The sequence below is a fragment of the Acomys minous genome (assembly GCF_964271855.1).
Source record: "Acomys minous genome assembly, chromosome: 8".
Lineage (NCBI taxonomy): Eukaryota > Metazoa > Chordata > Mammalia > Rodentia > Muridae > Acomys > Acomys minous.
Genome location: NC_140489.1, coordinates 116362698 through 116386623, shown reverse-complemented (window position 1 = coordinate 116386623; position 23926 = coordinate 116362698). Strand labels below are relative to the sequence as shown.

General features: G+C 45.7%; 1 protein-coding gene and 1 long non-coding RNA gene across 3 annotated transcripts in view; one reads left to right on the top strand and one right to left on the bottom strand.

Annotated features, from left to right (window-relative positions):
• The window catches only part of THADA (THADA armadillo repeat containing), a 293429-nt gene that overhangs the window by 193504 nt on the left and 75999 nt on the right, over positions 1-23926 (top strand). For both annotated transcript variants that reach the window (XM_084791400.1, XM_084791399.1), the window contains one exon: positions 6783-6901. In XM_084791400.1, the coding sequence (XP_084647526.1) occupies positions 6783-6901 (119 nt within the window). The remainder of the gene's footprint in view (positions 1-6782; positions 6902-23926) is intronic.
• LOC311602817 lies at positions 18937-19624 on the bottom strand. Its single transcript, XR_014780859.1, has 2 exons — positions 19242-19624; positions 18937-19104 (listed from the first exon to the last, which is right to left on the bottom strand). It is a non-coding gene; the product is annotated as an uncharacterized lncRNA (long non-coding RNA).

The following is a 23926-nucleotide window of genomic DNA, read 5'->3' as shown; positions in this document are numbered from 1 at the left end:
AGAACATTTATTTAAGTCCCTAAAAAAATACAGATGTTTTACCAGCAGAAATAAAATCCTGTATAAACATTGAGTGTGGAAAAATGTGGCCCTGACTTAGTTGCAGTTAGAGTGATGCAGGATGAAGGCGGGCAGGAAGGCAGATGCAGGCGGGTGCACAGTGCCAAGTGGAACAGGACTGCATGCTGCAAGGGGGGGAGTCTGAATTTTCTTTTCTTTATTTATTTAGCAAAATCCAGTTGCAAAAGTGAATCAATTAACATGTGATCATCAGAGTTTAGGGTCGCTAATGGTTATGATCCACTCTCCCCCATTACGTCTGACCTTTGAGATGAGTGTCTCTTGTCCTACTAGAATTGGCCTTTTCTCAGGCCTGCCTAAGCCTGCGCTGCTGTAACTGCTGGGGCCTGCTGGACTGTGGAGCTCACCTGCTGTTGATTTTAAAGGGAGGGAAACTGGCCTGAAAGCCATGCTCCGTGGAGGAGAAAACCCGTCTCAGCATTGCATTCCCAAACAGCCATATATCATCTTGATCTTGTCCCACACAAGTCACTATTTTAGTCCAGCAGCATAAACCAGACATATTTTACTAGTGCGGTGCAAGTCTCTTCAGGGAATTGCCTCATGACTTTTTAGGCCAGTGACACTTACTCAGAATGCGTTACATTCGTGCTGGGGAGCTGCTTTTAAGATCCTAGGCTGCCCAGACAGACCCCATGCTACCCATAGATGCCTCCCCCCAGCCCCCAGTCTCTGTTTAGAGTCTGAGTAGGGAGGGGCACTAATTGTTTCCAGATTCTCACTGTAGTATCTCACTAAGGCTTGGTCTTTCAGGGTAAGAAGTATAGGGTCCTTGACCTTCATTCATTCAGTGCAGTCCCCTCCCCTCCCTAGAGGAGGCCTGACCAGCCGTGCTGGTGACATCAGGGCATGCTGCTGCCAAGTGGGGTCAGTTCCGCCTCTTTCTGACTGAGACATAACTATCCTTCCTCCCTCCCTCCCTCCCTTCCTTCCGTCCTTCCTTCCTTCCTATCTTTGCATGTACATTGGGTGCCCATGGCATTCATGTGAAGGTCAGAGAACAACGTTGTCAAGTCACTTCTCTCCTTCCACTTTGCCTTGGGCTCTGAACTCACCTCACCAGGTTGGTACAGCAAGCGTCTCTGCCAGCTGAGCCATCAGGCATGGTTATCCTGAAGCAGTAAAGCGTTTTTCTTCTGTTTCCTTTCACTGATGATACCTCTGAACCCACTTTAGGTACCTTCTGTACTAGAAGTAAACGGGCTGTACTCCTGCTCCAAGGCTAAGAGATTGGCAGAGTTCTGTCTCGCCTCAAAAGAATTGCTGTTTTGTACAACAACTGACTAACAAGAGAAGCCATCACACAGCTAATCCCTACTCCACATCTCAGTACATGAGATGTTAAATCCCAACTAATCCAGTCCCCCTCCCTCCTTCGTAGACTTGCTGGGGATACCCTTCCAGTCCTGGTCTTGAGAGGCGACACCCCCCCTCCCGAGTTAAGAGCAGCTTTCTGATGTCCTCTCTTTGTTCCCAGCTGCCGCCCTCCTCAGCAGCCCAGGCTCTCTCACGTGAGCCCCCCTCTCCACTTCCTGCTGCGAGAGTGTAGATGCTTTAGAGGGCCCCACCAAATCAGAGTGCTGTCCTGCTTACACACCTAGAGGGATCACCCACACTCAGGCCCTCTCTGTCTATCCTTTGCCTTCAGACCTCTGAGACCATCTTGGATTTTGTAAATACTTTCGTTTTGATTTTCCAAAGTTAAAAAAAAAAATGAGCAGTGATGAGTGGCACTAATGCTCCCTTCGCAATCTGCGTAGTGAGCGGTAAATAGCCCCTGCCTTTCAGCTGTACACGGTGACTTGTGACTTGCTCGGTCGACTGCAAGTGGGTCTTCTGAGGTTTTAGAAGAAGTTGAAAATAAAGGTGATACTGATAGGATGTCTCCCAGATCCTGAATGGTTCTATATATGCACTGAATAGACCATGAGGCCTTGTAGCCAACGTGACTATTAGTCTTCAGCCTCTGATTCCAAGATCCCTCTTTACTAGACTCCTGCCTTGAGTGCTACAGCCTCCACCTACCCTTGACACCTCTTTGCACGTTACAGCTCCCATCACTAAAGCTTTCCCTTTGTAGAGGGCTCTGCTGGCCACATGACAGGAACCATTTCCATCCTGACCCACACTCCTTCTGATCCCCTTGCCACACAGAACTGCTTCTTATCCCTCACCAGTCTCAACACTTTTCTAGCTAGTAGACCATTTTATTTTATTTTATTTTTGATTTTTCGAGACAGGGTCTCTCTGTATAGCCTTGGCTGTCCTGGACTTGCTTGTAGACCGGGCTGACCTCAAATTCACAGCAATCTGCCTGTCTCTGCCTCCCAAGTGCTGGGATTAAAGGCATGCGCCACCATGCCTGGCCCGCTAGTAGACTATTTTTAAACTGTGTTATTTTATGAAAATGTTCATAAATATGTTTGTAGTACAAAGGATTCCCATGTATATTCCTCTCCTCTCCCCCTAACCTTCTCCTCCTAGTTTCACTAATGTGATACATTGTTACAGTTAGCCAACCACTTTTGAGTATTAAAACACATTTGGAAGATTTTTTTAAAAAGATTTATTTATTTATTATGTATAGAGCAGTGTTCTGCCTGCATGTACACCTGCAGGCCAGAAGAGGGCACCAGATCTCATTATAGATGGTTGTGAGCCACATGTGGTTGCTGGGAATTGAACTCAGGACCTTTGGAAGAGCAGCCAGTGCTCTTAACCTCTGAGCCATCTCTCCAGCCCTTGAAAGATTTTTTTTAAATTGTATGTGTATGTGTTGAGTGTGTGTGTGTGTGATAAGTGTGTTTAGTGCCCGTAGAAGCCAGAAGGAGGCATCAGGTCCTCTAGAACTGGAGTGACATGTAATTGTGAGCCTCCGTGTGGGTAATAGGATCATTTCCTTCAAATTCAGTCTCCCTAATTACGTACTCTCGCCTTGACTCCAGCAAATTTCTTTTCATTGACAGATAAGAGTATCAATCCTTTTATAATGACGTCTTTGAGCTTATTTTTAGAATGGGGTTTATAGTGAGGGACCAGACAGTGCATGCACAACAGAACCTACTCTTTTAAAATCAGGAACGTAATGTATGCCAGGTAGGTAGGTAGAGGGGTGGTGTGTGGGTGTGGGTGTGTGTGTGTGGGTGTGTGTGGGTGTGTGTGGGTGTGTGGGTGTGTGTGTGGGTGTGTGTGGGTGTTGTTTGACAAAATAAACACTATATCTCTCAAGTTACAAGATAAGCATTATTAGTGACTTTTTCTGAAGTTTCAGTGATCATCAACTGTAGTCTAAAAATATTAAAGTTCAAACTGGGTGTGGTGGTGTTCACCTTTAATCCTAGCACTTAGGAGGCAGAGGCAGGCAGATCTCTGAGTTCCAGAAACAAATAGTTAATAAGTTTTAAATAATGTTTATTACAATACATTGTTGTTTCCTATTTTATTATTGCCATTTCTCTTTTGTTAAGATGAGTTTGAAAGTTAAACTTTCTGTCAGTATGTATGTGTGTATATATATGAAAATTATATTGTTATATAAGGCTTATATTAACTGAGGTTTCAGGCACCCACCAGTATCTTGGAATATATTTACCATGGAGGGGGCTACTTGGCAAGATGACTCAGCCAAGCCAGTAAAAGTGCTTGCTATGCAAGCTTGACAACTTAAGTTCCATCATCAGAACTGATTCCCAAAATACGTCCCCTGAAAGCCAGGTGGTGGTGACGCATGCCTTTATTCCCAGCACTTGGGAGGCAGAGACAGGCAGATCTCTGAGTTCGAGGCTAGCCTGGTCTACAGAGTAAGTCCAGGACAGCCAAGGCTACACAGAAAAACCCTGTCTCGAAAAACAACAACAAAAAATATGTTCCCTGACTTCTACACAGGTGCCATCACACACACACACGCACGCACGCACGCAGGCACGCACGCGCGCATAGACGTAGACATAAACACACAGAGTAATAATCAATTGAAAAAGAAAAGGAGAGTGCTATCTACTAAAACTAATGTGGGAAACGGAAGGTAAATTAGTTGAGCAAAGGCCGTGCCTAGCGAGTTGTTGGTTTGCAGCCATGCCTGTGTGCTCTCGGATGTGTGCACTGTGATTGGCATCTCAGCAACCACAAACGTAAGCTGCAGTTCCCAGGACACTTTCCGGTCACAATACTTGCTTAATTAGTATTTGTGACCACTGTTGCTAACTTGTGAGCACTTTGGTGTATCTATGAGCTCTCTTGTCTCTGGACTGGCAGGCCTGGCTACTCTATGCTTGGTTCTGGCTGTTTGCAAGTTATCACACGCCTGGGTATGATCATGCTCTGCACCAGCATTTTAGGCAAATGGGGAAAGAGACAGAGTGGCCTTGTGTCTGCCAGCCCCAAGAGCTGAGGGACAAGTGGCTCTTTCCAGAGCTCCCAGGCCGTCTATCTGAACTTCACACCTAGTGACTGCCTTGTTCTTCTTGAGCCCAGTGTTTCAAATGTCATGTGAGGAACATTGTGTGTTCAAATAATTTCATTAGTACTTTCAGAAACACTAACCTATTTCACATTTGCTTGCAAGCCTCTCCTCTCCTTCATGTGCCTTGCCGGTTCCTTTTCCTTCCCTGCTCCACTCTCCTCTACTTCTCTGACATGGTCAATTTGTATGGCGCTGCCTCCTCCTCTTGCTTATGTCTACCGGGTTTGCCTGCACGCACCTCCTGTCCACATGTCAGGTGCAGACAGATCACTCTCTGTCCTTGGTAACTGGGATCACAATTGTTGTCTGCTGTGTTCCCAGAGTGACAGAATTGATGGGCCCGTAGGCTGACATTCATAAGCCAGATCTACCAAGCGTTTCAAAAACAGTCTTGTTTTTGCCAAGCAAGGTGAGCAAATATAGGCCAGCGCTTAAACATCCACCAGGGGTTATTTCTGAAGTGATTGCTTCTAAATGAGAAGAGTTTGAAACCTCACGGCTCTCCTGACAAGTAAATTCCACAGCCGGGTGTTTTGCTGGTGTCTGCTGATTAATTACAGCGCTGTGACATATGAAAGCCCTGGTGGTTGGTTTAGTGCAGCTGTGGAGAAAAGAAAGCAAGGCCCAGTGACTTTGCCAGCTTTTTTGGGACAGTGGGGATTGAGGCCGAAAAGGAGGTGTTTTTCCCTCTGGCAGTCACCACATAGGAACGGAGCCCCAGCCAGCCCAGTGCTCCAGGCTCTGTGCCGGGTGGTTTGGTCCCTGCAGGCTGTGGTGAGGGTGCAGCCTCTGATCGGGTGCTCCTGAAAGAATAGGTGCTTTGTTAGAGAAAGTGTTTCAGTGTTCATACAGAGGCTGGACCACACTCTCGTATACTCCTGCTTCAGAAAGAAGTTACACTGGGCATGGTGGCATACACCTGTATTCTGGTATTCAGGGGCGGAAGCAGGAGGATTGATCTGTTTAAGGCCAGCCTCAGCTACATAGGCGGTTTGAGACCAGCCTAGGCTACTTGAGTTCATATCTCAAAGGGCACAGGGGGAAATCTAGGCATGTGACTCATACCTGTAATGCCAGCACTTGGAAGACTGGTACACAGACTGGGAGACAACACTGTGAACTTACCCAGAGAGCCCACATAAAACCAGATGTGTCAGCTCTTGTGTCTGTACCCAACACTCCTGGCAGAAGAGTCAACAGAGAAGAAAAGAAATAATACTGAAATGGATATTTAAATTCTTTTTTTTTTTTCTTTTTTTGGTTTTTCAAGACAGGGTTTCTCTGTGTAGCCTTGTCTGTCCTGGACTTGCTTTGTAGACCAGGCTGACCTCGAACTCACAGCAATCCACCTGCCTCTGACTCCTGAGTGCTGGGATTAAAGACGTGCACCACCACGTCCAGGTTAATGTTAAATTCTTGATGTGTTTATTGGTACTTGTTTCCTTTACCCTTGTCGTCTTATGTAGATGATGGGACCAGCCAAAGGAGTTGTCTGCCATGAGTCTCAGGCCAGAGAACCTTATCTACCCTTTCTCGTTCATTCTTCCCCAAAGAGTTGTGCCTCACAGAGGCGATGTGGGTGCCATAGCTGAGGAGGCGTCCACGCACATTTGCTATGGTCTGGGTTGTTTGTGTGGTTAGACAGTGCCACCATCCTAAATAGAAACACTTGAGAGACACTAAGAACTACCCTTTCCACTTTCAATTATGGTAAATAGTCACCATGTAAGTGTCAAAAGTGTTCACCATCTCTGATTGCTGTCCCTTCTCACTGCCAGGGGAAAGTCTGAAAGACTTTTGACCGTCACAGACACCACTTTCTGCTTCCACACAGGTGTGCTATGCCTACCTCATCAGCCCACACTGCCCTGATGAGCCCAGACTTGCATCTAAACCTCTTAGGTTCATGGTTCCTTCCTATGCAGAGACTTAGTTTCATGTCAGACTGCTGGCAAAAGCAGTATACAGAAGCTCTTGAGGAAGATGACTATGTGGTCACAGTGATCCCCACTCTGGGGCATTGTGGGAACGACCCAGGGCATGGGTTTGCTGAAGTCCTGAGTTTCTCACCACTGCTACATCTTCCCCACCCTGCAGCTTTCAGCATGCTTTGCTGTGAAGACCAGAGTCTGTTACCTTTGAGGGGGACTATTTTGAGGAAATCTAAGAGGGAGGACCTGAGCATTTATGAAAATTCCATTTTCATATCAGAGTACTGCTTTTCTCTTTTCTGGTTCAGGTTTTCCATTTGTTACAAGCCTACATTACAGACGGCAGACACAGAACAAATGCAGATTTTCAGCAGGAGCTGAGTAACGTCACTGTTTGCATCCAGGCCAAACTCTGGCTAGCCATGAGGTATGTAAAACGCCTGCATGAGGAACTGTTGTCGGGCTAGTGGTGTGTTTGAGAACTGCTGTTTCTAGTGGTGAGAAGTTTTAAGTTATTTACATGAGTTTCCCAGACTTTTCAGAGTATTTCAGACCTTTGCATTGTGGTAAAGAAAACATTTCTTGACAAATTTTCTAAATTGCTGAGTGTTGGGGTTGGGGGTATGATAGGGTTCAGCAGTCAGATGTTCCTTATCCTCACCAAGTACCCAGCCCTGAGTAAGCATTGTAACTACAAATGACAGCAGTTGGCTGGTCTTGAGTGTACAAACCCTTAGGAGCCATGGCAGCTTAAAGGTTGATGATCCTTGGGTGATATGAGCAGGCACTAAAGGGAAGGTGGGACTTGGATGGGAAAGGGAACGAAAGTTACCACGGTTAGGTGGGCAGTAGAATAGCACGCGTAAGCAGAAGCAGAGCGGGGACTTCGCTTTTTTGTCATTCTTACCAGTGTTTGTTCTGGAACTTAGGCTATAAAGATAAAAGAGTGAAAACAATCTTCAGTTTTGTTATATAACACTGTGTTCAGAATCTTTGTTTAGGTCCCCAGATACTGGTAGGACACTGTCCCTTTCCCTAGATGAGTTAACTCTGGTAGAGGTAGTTAAAGAGTTCAGTGGCACTTAGGATGGCCATGTGAAATGATGAGGGGATCCTCCATGAGGCAGGGGAAACTGGGCAGGCCCAACCGACAGTGAGGGGAGCCAGTGGTGCTGTCCACGGTGATAGGGTGTGTAATGGCTGTCTCAGGTATTAACTGTGGGCAGGGGTGCTGAGGGGGTGCTCTCTGTCTGAAGTACCACTGAAGTTAAGGCAAGCTGTTAAATGGTTTCCCTAGCCTGATACCACTTACCTTCTGCACAGCCCTGTTGCCCTTGGCCTCTCTAAGACACACCACCTGGGAGAACAGAGACTTGGGGTCACATTTGTGCCTTAGCATTTCACCAAGTAACAGGTGAGATCTTCATAGCTGTTATTTCTGGGGATCAGGAAGTAGAGATTCTCCAGGAATCATCTGCTGAAACCCTTTTCCAGCCATAAACTCTCCAATAATCAAGCCTTGGTTCTTAAGCTGCCATACAGGAGTTCTACCCCTTATTCTTAGGCGGTCATCACGTGCCACTTCCTCAGTCCATTCCTTCTTGTTGCATGAGAAGGAGAAGATGGAGGGACAGGCCAGCCCTTGTTGGACTGCAGTTGGCTCAGTGCCTGAAGATGGCTGGCAAAGCAGTACTTCTCCCTCCATGCTCCTCAGCGGGAGAAGGCCTTCCTGCCTTGGCAAGCGTCCACCACGGTCCCTGGCACTGCTGCCCACCAACCTTTTCATTGTCATCATCCCTTCAATATCCTTCTCTGAGTTTTTCCTCTGATTTTCTTAGCCTTAGTCTAGAAGATAAGGGCACTAATCATATCAGCTCACTGGGTTTCTACCTCCTTGCCTGAAGTACAGGAAAAGCTCTTTTCTGTTTCCAATACAGTCAACTTTCTATTATCTGCGTGTGAACTTTCCACTCTGTGGGTGGTCTCTGGGTGGCTCCTCATGCCAGGCCTCCTCTTACTCCCTAATATAGGTTTTTACAAATATTAATCGGGGTGTGTTGAGGGCCTAGAATAGAGTTTGGAAGGAAATCTTACTGCCAAAACACAGTACATTCCAGAGCTTTGCCCCGGCCATTCTGTGTTATCCACATCATTGAAGAGGCCCTGACTTGGGAGCCATAGCACTCCATGGACGTAATGAAACCGTAACCTACCCCATGCCTACCTTGTCTGTCAGGACCTCTGGCTGTCGGAGGGAGGTATTTGTCTACACAGTTAACTGCATGCTCAGATGAACCCATTTAGGGTCACGGTAGTCACTTCTTAAAACAAACCCTTTCTTACTTTTCTTCCCTACTTTGCCATGAAGATGTTACAGTGCTGAACATTCCAAATTCAACTGCTGAGAAGGCCCTTTATGTTCCTGGTCATTTACACATGAAAGCTAAGTGTGCCTGGGGCTCACTGAGGGTCTCTGTGCCTTTCTAGTGTAACCTATGAGAAACTGTTGCTGGGCAGAGAAACGGTTGGTCAAGTTCTAGCAGCAGCACCTTTTCCTCCTGTGGCTATTTGATCATGAGTGCGTGCCTTCAGTCCAATAAGCTCAAGAATTTTAGGGCACATGTTACTTATTTGCCCTTTTGTTCCAAACAGTTTCTTTAAAAAACAACAACAGCAAAAACAACTTTGGAGCAATGAATAAATCAATTGAATTTTTAAATTTGGACTCTAAAGTTGAGAGCACATAAAGACTTGTGTCGCATCTTCGTGTTTGACTTCACAGGATTAATACGGACTTATTTATAGGAGCTGGGTGAGCAGTGTGCATGGAGTTGTTGGGGGACTTTTACGTGATAAATGGCCAGCTGGCAGTGTGGCTTGAATAAAGGATGAGGCTTCTGCTCTCACAGGCTGCTTTTCATTCCAGGGTGTCAGAGCCTTTATGGAAATCAGCTCATTAATCCTCACGTCCCTTCCTTCTCCCTTTTTCTCTCTTCCCTTCTCAGTTCAGTTCCTCATCCTCCTCGTGCGGTGAGGGCAGCAGTTACCAACTCCTGGCAGAAAACTCTGCCAGCCCAGGGCAGGGACTGAGTGAGAATCAGAGTGGGCCTCTGGCCTGGAAAGGTTGTCCAGGGTGCCTGCCGCAGAGGACGCAGGCTAGTCTTCAAGGGTAGCCCTGCCCGCTGCCCTTGCTGTCTGTAGGTTGCAGATCTGCTGTCCTAGCACAGTCATAGGCCCTGCCCAAACAGGAAAGACTGAAAAGCTCTTTCAAGCAGGACTAAGAAGAGGAAAAGGTTTATTTACTTTGGTTGTGATTTGGGATTACAATTATATTGGGCTTAAAATTTGTCAGAAGTGGTTTGTTGTCTTATGTTTCCTTCAGTCATAAAAGAGTAAGTATATAGTGGATGTTCCTTTTAGAACACTTGATGACGTAAACCGTGTTGCTGGTACACATGTGTTAATCCTACTACTTAGAAGGGCTGAGATGCTCGTTGTTGCAAATTTTAGGCCACTCTGAGCTACACAGTGAACCGGTTTCAAAAAACAAAACAAAACAAAAAGCCAAAAAAGATAAGGAAAACTTGCTGAGCTGTGTTTACTGGTAGACTCACTGGAGTGGACGATATGATAGCCAAAAGGAAGCATATTGTTTACTAAACTTCTCTCATGTTTTTCCTTGGCTATCAGTGCATATCAAGGAAAAATAATCTAGTACAAATTTCAAAAAGAATTTAAAAGGAGTACATCTACTTTTACCACAGTCCAGTGGAAACCATTGTTACTAGTTAACAGATTTATGTGGTTACTTCATCTTTTTCCTATTTTTTTACATAGCTAATGTTTTATTAAATATAAAAGTTACAGCTCCCTTTCATTTGGCAATATGAAAGTATTAGCTATTATTACTTCAAGCTTTTTATGGCTGCTGTGGAAAATAGTATCACACTTCCTTACAAATTGAAATAAAATTAGTATATAATCTTAGAGTTCTCTTTCTAAATGTACACACACACACACACACACGCTGAAAGCACACACATACATTTGTACAGCCATGCTCATGGCAACACTCCTCCTGGTAGCTGAAACACAGCAGCAGTAGTGCTCATTGCTGGCAGTACAGGCACAGCACACTGCATACATCCAGTGACACTGGTCCCCCTTAAAAGCTCCCGCCCCCAGTGCGAGCGAGTGAACACGGGACTTCGCACGTGGTATAGGCCAGTGTTCTGCCAGCCAGGGAGATGTGACGTGTGCCACAGCGCAGAGGTACCTCTACAGTGTCAGGCTGAGCAGCTCTTGCACAGACACAGACAGTAGAGTGGCCCATGGCAGCACATGATGGAGGAGATAACCAGGAGTTCCTGTTTCATGGACACAGGATTTTAGCTTTACAAGAGAGGAGTGCTGGGGTTAAGATAGTAACTTCATACCTAAAAAAATTTAAAAATAGCAAGTCATCCAAACAAAAATCTTTCTGTAGCATAATTTCTCCTGGGCTATTGTTGTTTTAATTTGGGGGTTGGGGAGCTTTTCTACCTAATTTTACCACCACCCATCTCTACAAAGCAGTAATTCCCCCCTCCCTTTTTTTTTTTAAATAGGGGGAAAAAAACTTCGAAAATACCATTTGTTGAAAAATGGACTTAAGCGCCTCCCTTACCCCTGGTGTGTGTGTGTGTGTGTGTGTGTGTGTGTGTGTGTGTGTGTGTGTGTGTGTGTGTGTGTGTGTGTCTCACAGAGAGAGACAGAGATTGGGTGTGTGTTTGTTTGTTTTGCTGGTTTTCTGAGTTGGAGGTCTCACTATGTAGCTCTGACTGGCCTGAACTCTCTAAGATCTGCCTGCTTCTGCCTCTGCCTCTCAAGTATGCTGGCATTAAAGGGCCTGCTACACTTTGACTGGCTTCATTGCCAGTCATTAATGTCACAAATAATGTTCTAGTGAGAAATCTGTGTGTGACTGTGTGTGTGTGTGTGTGTGTCTGTCTGTGTCTGTGTCTGTGTCTGTGTCTGTGTCTATGAGGAGTCTGTAGTTCTGACCTCAGGGCTGATTTCTAAGAGTAGGAAAGGCTCTTGAGAGACACCACAGTGTTTCAAGGTTTCAATCCAGCTGCTCTACAGTTTGAGTTCCTCTTCCCACCAACGGTGCATGGAGAGCTCCACCAAAAGCTTCAGATTTTCAAAAACGTATTTTTAGAATGCCTGTTTTGTACCAAGCTCTCCATGAAGTAAGTGGTATATATAATTCCGTGAGTTCATCTCAAAACTTTCTTGGTATTATAAAACCAGCATTTCTGTGGAGACACACCTGTGTATAACACCAGTTTAGTTTAGTATAAGTTCAAAGATAATCAAACAAATATAAATAGGTTTTCAACTTAAACTCTTAATGTTATAACATAGAAACTGCCACACTTAAACCTTTTGTTTCTGGTTAATAAGGATTCTTTCCCTGGGCTCTCCAAGGGTGCCATTAATGCCTGGGCATATTACGCACTGTTTGCTAGAGGCGCCAGGTACCAAGCTAACAACTTGTACAGATCCTGTTGGCAAGCTATGTGCTTTATTTCTATATATATGTATTCGCTTACATGCTCAATCTCATATCCCCCCCCCCCTCTCTCTTCTCCTGGTAGGATGGTGATTGTTTTAATTTTGCTTTGAGACAGAGTCTTGCTGTATAGTCTAGGCTGGCCTCAAGCTCACACCCACCGCAAGCTCACTCTAGCCGCAGCCTTCCCACCCCTGGGCTGACAGTGGTGCAGCATCATTCTGGTCATCTCTCCTAACAGAGCAAGCTTTGCATGCGTTGCTGCTGGCCTCACCCACTAGGATACCCACATGAGTCTGTGACTCTTGCTCTTGGCATTTATCAGATGCCAGGTTGGCTGGTAGTAAGTTTTCATTCCAAACAGTAGTTCCTAATTCTCAAGCTAGAATGCTAGAGTCACCTAGAAAGATTTTTAAACCTACCAATGTTGATTCCCAACCTGAGAGACTCTGCTTTAGATATTTCATGCCTTTGCCTTCCTAAGTCCATTTAAACCTGGTACCCTCGTGTGGCCATTATCCTGGAAGCTTGTGTCACAGTTTCATCGTTTAGGGTGTGGCTAAAGTAGACTAGACTGAAGTTGGGTCAACTCGTCTGCCAGCCTTTTTCCAAGCAAGGCCAGACTGCATTAAGCACTGCAACTATTTCTTAAAACCACAGTTTCAATGTAAAGAGGGCAACAAACAGTGTTTTCAGACAGACTCTTGGGCTTGGAATTTTAGATATGGAAAACCCCATGAAGTCTGTGTGGCTTCACTCCGCAGCCCTATGCATCCCACAGAGGTCAGGGGACTCCACCCGTTCACACAGCTGACCAGGATTGGACCCCACTGAAAAGTGCTAACATTTGTTGAGGCCTTATTGCCTCCATGTGTCCAGACACTTTATTATGTTGGGGACTTAGGGACTTAAGCATTGTCTAGAAAAGAGCTTCTCAAATCAAAAGTGTGCACAGAAATCACTTGGTAGAATGAAGGCTCTCATTTACTAACTCAGGGTGGGACCAGAGCTTCTAAATTCTTGGTCAGCTCTAGGTGAGACCACTGTTGTTGGCCCTGGGACACAGTTCATACTTTCGGTATCAAAGCTGTGAGCCACTGTAGTTTTATATTCCCCAGTTAGAAATGTTCCTGGTTTCAGTCCTCAATAGTTCCTGCTTCACAAATATGTCTGTCAGATATACTAGGCCAGAAGGCTGGATATGATGCTCTAACGTTTTAGAGAGCTATGGGTGACTGTTCAGGCAGCAAACTGTCTCTGTTTATTATTATTATTATTATTATTATTATTATTATTATTATTATTATTATTATTAAATTTGGAAGCTGCTAACCCACACTTCCTGTTTACTCAGGTAATTAATTTTACTCCTTCTCAAGTCTCTGATGAGGTTGAAGACCAAATAGTTGAGTGTCACAAATAAGCCTAGTTGCTTAGGGATCAAGATGTCTCTAGAGCTAGATAGGCGTTTAGAGTTACTAGAGATGAGATGTGATAGGTATTGTGTTACAGTCAGAATTTTAGACTCACCAGGATAGGAAAATGTTTTCTTCAAGGTTGCCAAATACAAACAGCCAAAATACTATGAATGTAATATGATGTAATTCTTAAATGTTCTCTGATTCTTTTGCTGATTATAGTTTATTTTATATAGGTGTAATCATATAAATGTATATGATATATAAAAATTAAAACAAACAAACAAAACCCAAAAAACAAAAACAACAGAAAAAGAAATGTTCCTGGTTTCATGGCCTCATTCTCAAGGACTAGGCAGAAGCTTGGAGTTGCAGGAGCAGACCCAGGACTCCCAACGGCATCAGGCCTTCATTCTCTTCAAACATCAGGGGCTGTGTGGCACAGGACACTGTGGGAACGTTATGTTCTTTGGTCCAGGCAGCCATCCCTGTGGCCTCAGTGCCTGGAGGAGGACCAGTGCTTTGTTTGCATGCCGTTATGTGTTTATCATTTTGTAAAATAACATTCTGATAGTCTGGTGAGGAAAACAGGGTGTTGGGAAAACACAAGTAGGTCTCAAGGTTATTAAGAAAGCAGCCTTGGGAATGAGATTTTGAGTAAAGAGGTGTTCGTGAAAGGAATAGGTATGGAGAGCCTGTGTGCACTGAAGGGCTACTCCAGGGGCCACTCTAGTCCATCCCCCAGCCAACTCTGACTTGCAAACTGAGCTGTAGCACTGATCACTTCCTATGCAGCATCCCTCGAGTTGCTCCCCCCGCCCATGTGCCCTTCCTGACTAGTCCCCACTAAGTTGAGTGCTGTGCCCCTCGAGGGTTGAAGTGTGTAAGTAAAATGTGCTTAGAGAGACAAGGCTGGGGCTTGCTTGTGTGTGGCCATCCCAGTTCTTCCCCAGGGGGTCTGTGGCCCGCTGCAGAATTCTGCTCTAGGATTCCATTTGCTTTACAACAGCTGAAGACAGCATTTCTTTTCTAACCACAAGATTTATTCACAGAAGAGACTACACTTCCAGGGCTGAAAGAATGGGACTCAGGTCTGATCCTCCTTTCCCACTGTCCCCAGCCCCTCCCTGTCTCCTGTCCTCTGGACTGCTCCACTCCACTGGAAATAGCTCCCTCTTTTGCATTGACCTGAGACACAGTGTGACATCAGCCCTCTGCCATGCTGCAGATTCCTGTCCCACCTCCATGCCACTGACAGGAGTCCAGCCCAGAGGGGTTGTTATATTCCAGCGACCATGGCCATTGGGAGGCTATCATTTGTGCTCCCTGCCAAGATGTAAAGGGATGCAGGTTTCAACAAGGCTGGCTAGTCACTTAGTAAGTGTGCAGGCACCAGCTTGCAGTGTCTTTGCTGTTGTGGGTGTGGGGAAGTTCGGGCTTATTGCATCCTTCTCTCTCCTTTTTCCTTTTTTCTTCCCCTCCTCTCCTTTTTCTTCTCAACTCTCTCTTGTATAAAAGGTTTTCCCAGCGGCCCTTCTTTTCTACATTTAGAGACAAGAAGGACAAAATTCTGCATTTAGAGACAGGGAAGACAGAATGAGTGAGGCTAGGAGCACTGCTTCACTGTGAGTGCTGGGTTCTGGGGAGAAGAGGCTGTCATTAGGACCTTCTTAATTTCCAACCCAGCCCATTTGAAGTCACCGTCAGCCTGGTAAGGAGCTGAGTAGTGAGAAGAGTGGAATCGGTGCATTTAGACCCAGGCTTCTTCCTTTAAGACAGCACAAGAGTGCTTAAGGCCATGGTGCCTTAAGACTAGATCCTGTCTGTATTTTCAAAACAACCGAAGGAAGCGTAAAGTTACATTTCAAGCCAAACCCATGGGACAAGTGCAAAACATCTCCCTCATTAAGTACTTCTTCTGCAAAAGCAACAGGAACAAGCTGTTTAAGAAGTGCAGTTTGAAGACGCAGGAAGAGCCTCTTGTTGATAGCAAGCTGGTCCGGGTAAGAGCAGTCAAGTCTGATTAGTGTCGTTAACTGAGCCTGGATCACATCACCCAGGATCAGAGCTTCATGCCGCATAGAGTGAAGGGATTGTACACCAAACACTCCTCCCAACTGCTGGTGCCCTGTGCTGTTTAAGTACAGAAACCTACCACCCCAGCCTGGAGTTGGTAATAAGCTGGATAGAAGGCTCAGAGATAACTACCTTCCTTCACTTGTAGCTGTTGGTCCTGGAAGGATGAGGGAGGTTGCTGTTAGGTTTAGACAGTAGTTTCATGATCTGACTTGCATTTTCAAAATGCTATGTAGAGGGGTATTTTTTAATTTCCAGTGTATTAAATCCAATCCCAATTCACAGACAGTACAGAACAACATAGTAGCATGCTAGAGAATATAAAATGAATGCTGTTTCCAGGGCACAGTGATGACCTTGTAATTCCAGCACCCGGGCTAGAGCAGGAGAATTGCTGCAAGTTTAAGGCTAGCCTAAGCTACATAGCCTAGGCTATCTCAAAAGCCAAAATATCAACATAAGGTAGAAGATACTGTCTCTGTTTCAGAAACCACATAAGGATCCTAGGGAAATGGCCCAGGGCTTTCACACCGTTGCTGTTCTTGCACAGTACCTGGGTTTGGTTTCCAGCACCCACCTGGACGCTTATAACTATCTGTAACTCCAGTCTCAGGGGATCTGAGCCTGTATAGGTACCAGGCATGCATGTGGTACACAGACATACATACAGCAAAATGCTCATACACATAAAAAACAAATATCTTTAAAAAAAAAAAAAAACAACGCTGATGAAGACAGGAACAGATTAACCATAAGCAAGTAAGAATTTAATGAGGAGCTGGGTATGGTGGCGCATGCCTTTACTCCCAGCACTTGGGAGGCAGAGGCAGGCAGATCTCTGTGAGTTCTAGGCTAGCCTGGTCTACAAAGCCAGTTCAGGACAGCCAAGCCTACACAGAGAAACCCTGTCTCAGACAGGAGGAAAACAACAACAAAACAAAACAAAAATAAAACAAATTAATAAGGTCTAAAGTGAATCACAGTACATCTGAGATGAGAGAAATAAAGGCTAGCTTATGGGAGTATGGGCAGGGGGAGGGGTGGCAAGGAAATGTTCCAGAAGGAAAGAGACTTCTTTACAGGCTGGGTAAGGTTTAAAGGCTAATTTTCTTTGGAGAATGAGAGAGGTTCTACAGATACAGCCAGCCTTTGTTGAATAAATGTCTGCCGCCTGTGTACTGAGGAGCTCTTAGTGCAGAGCTCAGTGTGCTTTAAGCACGAGGAATAGAGCCTCAGGAGCGCCTCGATTTTCATGGTGGTGTTATAATGCGGTACAGTGTCCATATGAAACAGTTAATCCGTAGTGGAGCTCACTTGGCAATGGAGATAGTAGGTACAAAAGTTTAGAGGAAAAGGCTTAGGAGAGTCAGGTGTTTAGATTAGCTTTAGAACAGGAGTTTGATTTGAAAGCAGCAGAGGTGATAGGGAAAGAACATGCCAAGATGGTGCAGTGGGACACTGCAGCAGCTCGTATCATGAGCATTGGGTTAGCAGAGCCAAGGAGGAGATGCTGTGCAAGGTTGGGTAAGAGACCAGACGTGGTGGCCCTTATAGGTATTTACACTTGGTTCAAGACTTTAAGAGACAACCACTGGTCTCAGGTAGACACTTGAAGTCCAAAACTTCAAAAGCTCCCTGGCAGCAATCTTCCAGTCACCTGGGTCACTAGTAACGGGAATAGCATGATTTTTATCCTTGTGCTTTTGGTAAGAGAACCATAGAACCATGGAGTTTATACTTGGAAAGGAAGTATAAGGATTATGTCATCTGGTAAGATTCTTCCCGCAAAGAAGCTTTTGAGGGAACTTAAAATACTGAAGCTAGCCTAGTAGAGATGGTAAACACAGTTGAGGCTGGGTGAGGGCCCAGAGACAACCTGCATGGCTTCCTCCCGTTGAAAGCATAACAGGGACTGTAAGAACTACCCTGACTCCCTGTTTCAAAACAGAGATCTAGTCAAAACAATTAGCAGAGAAAAAATTCACAAGAAGGTGGGCAGGCATTCTAACAGATGTGTGGTCCCCAGGAGATGGCTCCTGTTAGGGTAAAAGTAGCAAGTTCTGGTTTGCTTCCTGCCCTGCCTCCTGCCTGATCATCCTTGTAAAAGATCTTTTGAGCCTTCACAATGGGCTGCCCAGGCCTCTTTCACAAGCTGCCTTCCTACAGAGGACCTGGCTCCAGATGTGGCTGTCAGCAGCTTCTGTTGTAGGTCTCTTTCTCACTCCGTGAGGCTGCTGGTCCCCAGCTGCTCTACAGTAGTGACCTGTTAGAGGCAGCACCTCTGTAGTCAGTAACTGGCACTAGCTTTATGCAATACTCCCCTCCCTTCCCCCCTTAGTACTGGGCTGAAGAAGAGCTGATGTGCTTGCCCTGTGTGCCCAGGGTTTAGTCCTCCTCTAGGAAGACTTGTAGGGAAGGGGCTGGTCTCTGTGAGTAGACTGAGGGAGCAGCCTAGAAGAAGCCCTCCCTGCCTTACTGCCCTCCACTTCTCCTTGCTCTCAGCAACCTGTAGTACCTAGGCCTCTTCAGTGACCACAGCGGCCTACAAATCTCTGGAAACACCTTCCCACGCAGGCTCAGAGACCCCTTCCTCTTTAATCCTAAAGAGCCCTCACCAGCCCATACCCCTGTGTTCTAGGAGTTAGGCATTAGTTTAACAGGAAGCCTCAAGCCTGGCAGGAAGTGGGTTGGACAAATGCTGTTATAAAGTCAGGGGAAGCACTGCTTCCCGGTCCCTGAAGCCACTAGTATGGCCTGTACCGTCCAGAGGCTCCATTTCTATCTTCAGAGTTGAAAGTTCTAAAGTCAGGGCATAAACTGCGTGGTGTCTCAAACCTGTAATCCCAGCATTTAAGAGACAGAAGTAGGCAGATCTCTGTGAGTTTGAGGCCGGCCTAATCTACAGAGCAAGTCCTAGTTCCAGGCCAGCCGGCCAGAATTACACAGTGAGACCCTGTTTCAAAAGAAAAAGAAAAAGGAATAATAATAAACATTAGGGTTTAAAAAATGGAGGAGGCTAGCGAAAACATGGTAGTAGTGGCTTTGCAATGTAAAAGAGCCAAGCACCTGAGGGAGGTCTATGATCAGGCAGCTTGGGCTCTGTTAGAATGTCAGCCATGCTGGAAAGAGGCATAATACACGTGTGTGTGTGTGTGTGTGTGTGTGTGTGTACGCGCGTGCACCAACATACCCTTTGTGCTTGGCACACTCTCTTCAGGAGCTGTGCTTGGGAACACGTAAATACAATGTGTTTGTCTGGGAAACCTTGACTCTGTTCTTGGCTTTGCCCTGATCTTGGGAAGGTTACTTGAGCTCTGTGAAGTGCTGTTGATTCTGAAAAATGGAAAAATAATGTCTGTTTCTTAGATAAAATAAGAATATTTTTGATGATAACCCTTTCATAAAACAGTATACTGTTACTCTATTGCTTTTATTGTTGGAACTGAAGTCAAAGCATATGCCTTGCCAAGTTCACATGACCATAGTTTGTCAGACGAGAAATTCTCTCCTTGATATGTCCAGACTTGTCATTCAGCATCCAGAAGTTCCCATTCTCCTTGCTTATTTATCCTTGCCGTGCTCCTGGAAAGTAAGGTGGAATTATAAAAGAGACTCTGTTAGCAATCTGTAACATAATCATTGCTGTGTAGCCTCCAAGCCCAAACTACAAGAAAGGTTTTCTTAGATACTACTTTTCTCCCATAATTCTCAGCTCATACCTTATTAAGTTATTAACCAGCAATTTCTCTGGCAGCATATTAAACTTTACCCTTAAACAAGTCACAGAGGGAGGGAAACACGCATCTCTCATAAAAGGAATAAAACACGTATTCTGAAACAGTTTCCCAGGCTTTGAACAAATCCCAAACCCCACACAAGGTCTCTTTTTCATCATTCTCTGTATACAGTTTGAATAGCAGCATATTAATAAGAAAAAGATGGCTAATAGAAAGAAGGAAAAACACAAAAGTCTCTGGGCGGGAACAGGCCAGGTGAGCCTTCATGCAGGCAGCAGGGGAAGGCATGGCCTGAGTTGCAGGCATCCCCTTACATGGTGGTAGAGGAGAAGCAGAGCAGGCTGTTTCCAGGCCTGCCTGAAGAAGAGCCCGGTGCTTTCCACAGACTGTGGGCCTTCTGGAACACCTCCCCAGAGCCCTGGTCAAAGGGTAAAGGCCTTAGTTCTCCTGGATCCTCTCCCCTAGGGACACAGCTGCTTCCCCAGGAGGAGCCCATAGAAGGATCGAGCACATGGCTGGGGCCTTTGTCCCTTTTCTAGACACTTCCAACCAAGGGTCTTTCTGCAGACGTCTTGAGGTTGGTCCACACGAGAGCAGGGCGCTGGGGGAAGGAGTCACTCTACGAGCCCAGGAAGAAGGGCTACATGGCAGTTTCTCCATTTGGGGTGTGTGTGCAAGCACCAGCCCACCAGCACCGCCCCCTCATGAGGGCAAGGTAATCTCAGGGACTGGGTAGCCTGCCAACCCCACATGCTGCTGCCAGCTGGCTTGCCTGCAGATCTGAATCCTAGCTGCTACAGTGGAGGGAAATAGCTTGTTTAAAATTACATATTCTGCAATTCATGACCATTTGGCATCATGGCTTAAACAAATCTCCATTTGTTTCTCCAAGAATGCCATATGCTGATTAGCTGGCCAGGCTGGGGTAAAAATGGAAATCAGAACATGAGAGGGAGCTTCTCTTTATTTAATTTACACTTCCACATTTACATGGCTTAATGTGGCCTGCATCAAAGGGCGACCTCCTACGTCCTAGCCACAGCAGCTCTGTAAAGCAAACACAAGCTCTGTGCACAGCCACCACAATAGTGCTGAGCTGCTGGGATTACAAAGAGGGACCTTTGGGAAACCCAGGGACTGTCAGCAGAATGTCATGATCAAGCCAGCACAGCAGCCCCTCTGAATCTGGTCAGGAAAGGCGTGCCTAGAGGACAGGCTTGGAGGAGCATTTTAAATAAAGGCCCAGCACAGCAGTCCAGGGTCAAGAGCCTGATCATAACAGGGTGTGCAGACATTGTATATAGATGGCACCTTCTCTGCCATTCTCTGGCCACCTCTCCTAGCACAGCCCGTGTAGGCCTGCTGGAGGCCAGTGTTCCTTCTCCTCCCCCCTGGCTTCAGCTAGAAGCCCTGTCTCTTCCTTGCTGCCTTCTTGGGAGCCACCATTTGAAGCACCCAGACCCTGATGAGCCCTTGCTGAGACTCAAAATCCCATCGCTCCAACTTGTCAGCTGTACTTGTTCCACGTCTGGCAGCTCCTCCTTTTCCTTTTGACCAGCCCAAGTCCTTCTGTATCTCCAGCCCCTCCTCCTCCACGACATTCCTTTTCATTGCTTTTTGTTTTTCTCCTTCCCCCCTACAAAGCCATATATTCTGTAAGGTCAAACCTTGGTCCTTGCCCCCTCTCCTTCTGCAGGAGACCCCTATGGTGCTCAACAGAGCTTCGCCTTGGATCCACAGAGTTTGGAGAGTAGTTCCTTGGGAACTGATGTGGCCCAGACCCTAATTCTGTCGAAGTCCAGATCAGGTTTCTGGACTTAGAGACCTTAATAATGCCAGGAAGCTTGAAGCAGAACAGTTATTTCCAGCCCTCTCTGAACATAACCACAGATTCTTCTGGAAGAGTTTGCTGTTATATATCCAAAGTAGACTGTGCATTTGAAGGAGCACCTCTGGGTTCACAGTACTGAGTGAACATCTAAGCCCTTCAGTGTGGTTTGCGACAATGGGATGCACAGGATCTTCAGGGCTTCAGGCTTCTTTATGATTGCCCCTAGCCTTCCCCAGTGGGGCCCCTGAGCATCCATCCGCTGCACTCTCTTCTGTTCCCTTCTCCCTCTCATCTTGCAACACTGTGTTCTCTGTAGCTGTGGTACCCAAGCCTTGAGTGTATTGCTTCCTCCACTGGAGTCACTGCCTTCAAGTGTTTTATTTTGTTTTAAATAGCCAAAACTTCCATACCAAAAACATAAAACAACCTTTTACATGTGGCCAGTAGATACGTGTGCATCTGTGTGCATGTATACACACAGATACTCCAGATACACACTGATTTGTGAGGTCTAGTGTAGCTTCAAATTGTGAATAGTAGCTAATTAAGACATGCGTAATTTGTACCCTCATCTCCAAAAAACCCACAGCAGATTCTGGGAGGCAGAAGCAGGAAGACCATAACAAGCTCAGGGCTAGCCTGGTCTATATAAAAAGTTCCAGGCCAGCCAGAGTTATACAGCAAGACCCTGTCTCAAAAATACACACACACCAGCCAGCCAGGCATGGTGGTGCACACCTTAGATCCCAGCACTTGAGAGGCAGAGGCAGGAGAATCTCCAAGTTCAAGGCCAGTCTGGTCAACATAGTTAGCTCCAGGATAGCCAAGGCTGTTACATAAAGAAACCCAGTCTCTAAAAAACAAAACAAACAAACAAAAAACAAAACCATGCATGCGCGCGTGCACACACACCTGGGGATTGAATTCAGGTTCCTTAAGACTTAGATTTGATTTCAGTAATGTTAGCTTTCAACATACAAGTAGCCTATTGATACCATCCGTCCAGTACAGTGTAGAGTATATCTTTACCTAGAAAAATAATTTGAAAGTTAGAAAAATCATTCAGTTATTTTACTTAAAATAGTTGTATTTTATTAATTATATTCTCATTTAAACATATATAAGACTAATCATTCTGGCCAAGAACTTTCTGGAACCCCTGTAACAAACAAGGTACTAAAACTCTGCAATACCCTTGGAGTTTGTGTTCCTCTTTCCTATCTCCATTGTGTCTCTTTTACTGGCCATGAGCCACCAGTGTATTTCATAACTGATGAGGTGGACCATATATATTCTACAGTTTGAAAAACACTATTCAGGACTCTAAGTTCCTTGAGGGCAGTGACTGTGTCGTCTTCATCCTTCAGACCCTGGCACTCTTCCTGGCTCCTAGTAACTTCTGAGTAAATGTTTTCTGAATGAATAGGCCTCAGTTAAAACAGACCGACAGCCTCTGGGATTCCGGAAGGGCCAAGAGAGGTAAATAATTTATCACAGGCTTCCCAAGAGCTCCTGCCATCGTCTGGACACTAGGGCCATTGTGGATGTGTCCTCCCTTCTCTCCCCAGCCCCCTGCTTTCAGGACAGAGGGCAGAAGGTTTAATGGAGTTCAGAAATTTCCCAAGGCAAAGGCACACTCATCAGGTTCTCGGGTGGGTGTTTATCAAGAGACAAATGATTTTTATAAAGAATAGTGGAAGAAAAACAAGGTTCTCAAAAGAGCCCTTTATTTCATCTCTTATATATAAACTTAGTCCTGATGCCTGACTCCTTCTGCACCTTCTAGCACTGCTATTCTGCTGGGTTTTAGCCCATCTGTTAGACCCTGACCAGTTCTGATTTTTTTCAAACACTATAAATCTTCATTAGTCTATGCCCGTGCCAGGAATTTTCCATTTGGATGTTAAAAAAAAAAATCCCCAGGCCCCCCAAAACCCCATGGCTTGTTTCCTGTCCAGCTGGCTTGCTGCTCCTTGGGGTTTTATTCCTGTCATCAAAGAAGCTAGACAGACCAAGAACAAACCTCTGGCTCACCCTGAACTCACATGTACTGTCTCCAAGTCAGAGCAAGTGAGAGAGAAAGAAAAAAGTATTTTCCTGACTGAGAAGCCAGGTCAGAGAAAACGAACTCTCTGACTCCTCATGGGCTTGCTATGTGGCTGTCCTGGAGGGTGGAGCCATGAATGGTAGGCTGCAGGCCAGAATCGCTCAGCATGGGCTCTGTTGTGACCCTGAGTCTCTGTTCCTGGGATCTAAAGTGGCAGTGCGTGAAGGAGCCTCCATAATTTTGATTGCAACAAGCTGGCCCAGAGCCTCAAAGTCATGGAGAAGCTGGAGTGGCCTGTCTCTGCCGTGTCCCAGGAAGCCAGCGCATTTAGCAGCCAGTGTCTGCTTAGGAAACATGCAAGGGGAATGTTTAAAAGGATGTTAGCTTCTGCGTGCAGCTCTTGGGAAGCCCAGGCAGGGGGATAATGCAAGTTCTAGGCAGTCTGGCCTACATACTGAACCTTGGCTTTTTTTAAAAAATTAAAAGCAACAACAACAAAAGCTTAGCAGGTTTTACAGTGGCACAGGCCTATAATCTGTAGTCGGGAGGTGGAAACAAGAGGATCAGTTCAAAGTCAGCCGCTGATAGATAGGAAGTTCAGGGCCAGCCTGGATTATATGACACTCTATCAATAATAATAATAATAATACAAAAAGACATTAACACACTAAAGATCTCATTGTAAAAACCTGTGACTCACTGAGTTTGAAAAGTAAACCAGTTTACCACAAGCTTGTCTTTGTGGCTATGTCCAGAAAACACTGAAGCAAGAAATGGTACGTGGTAGCC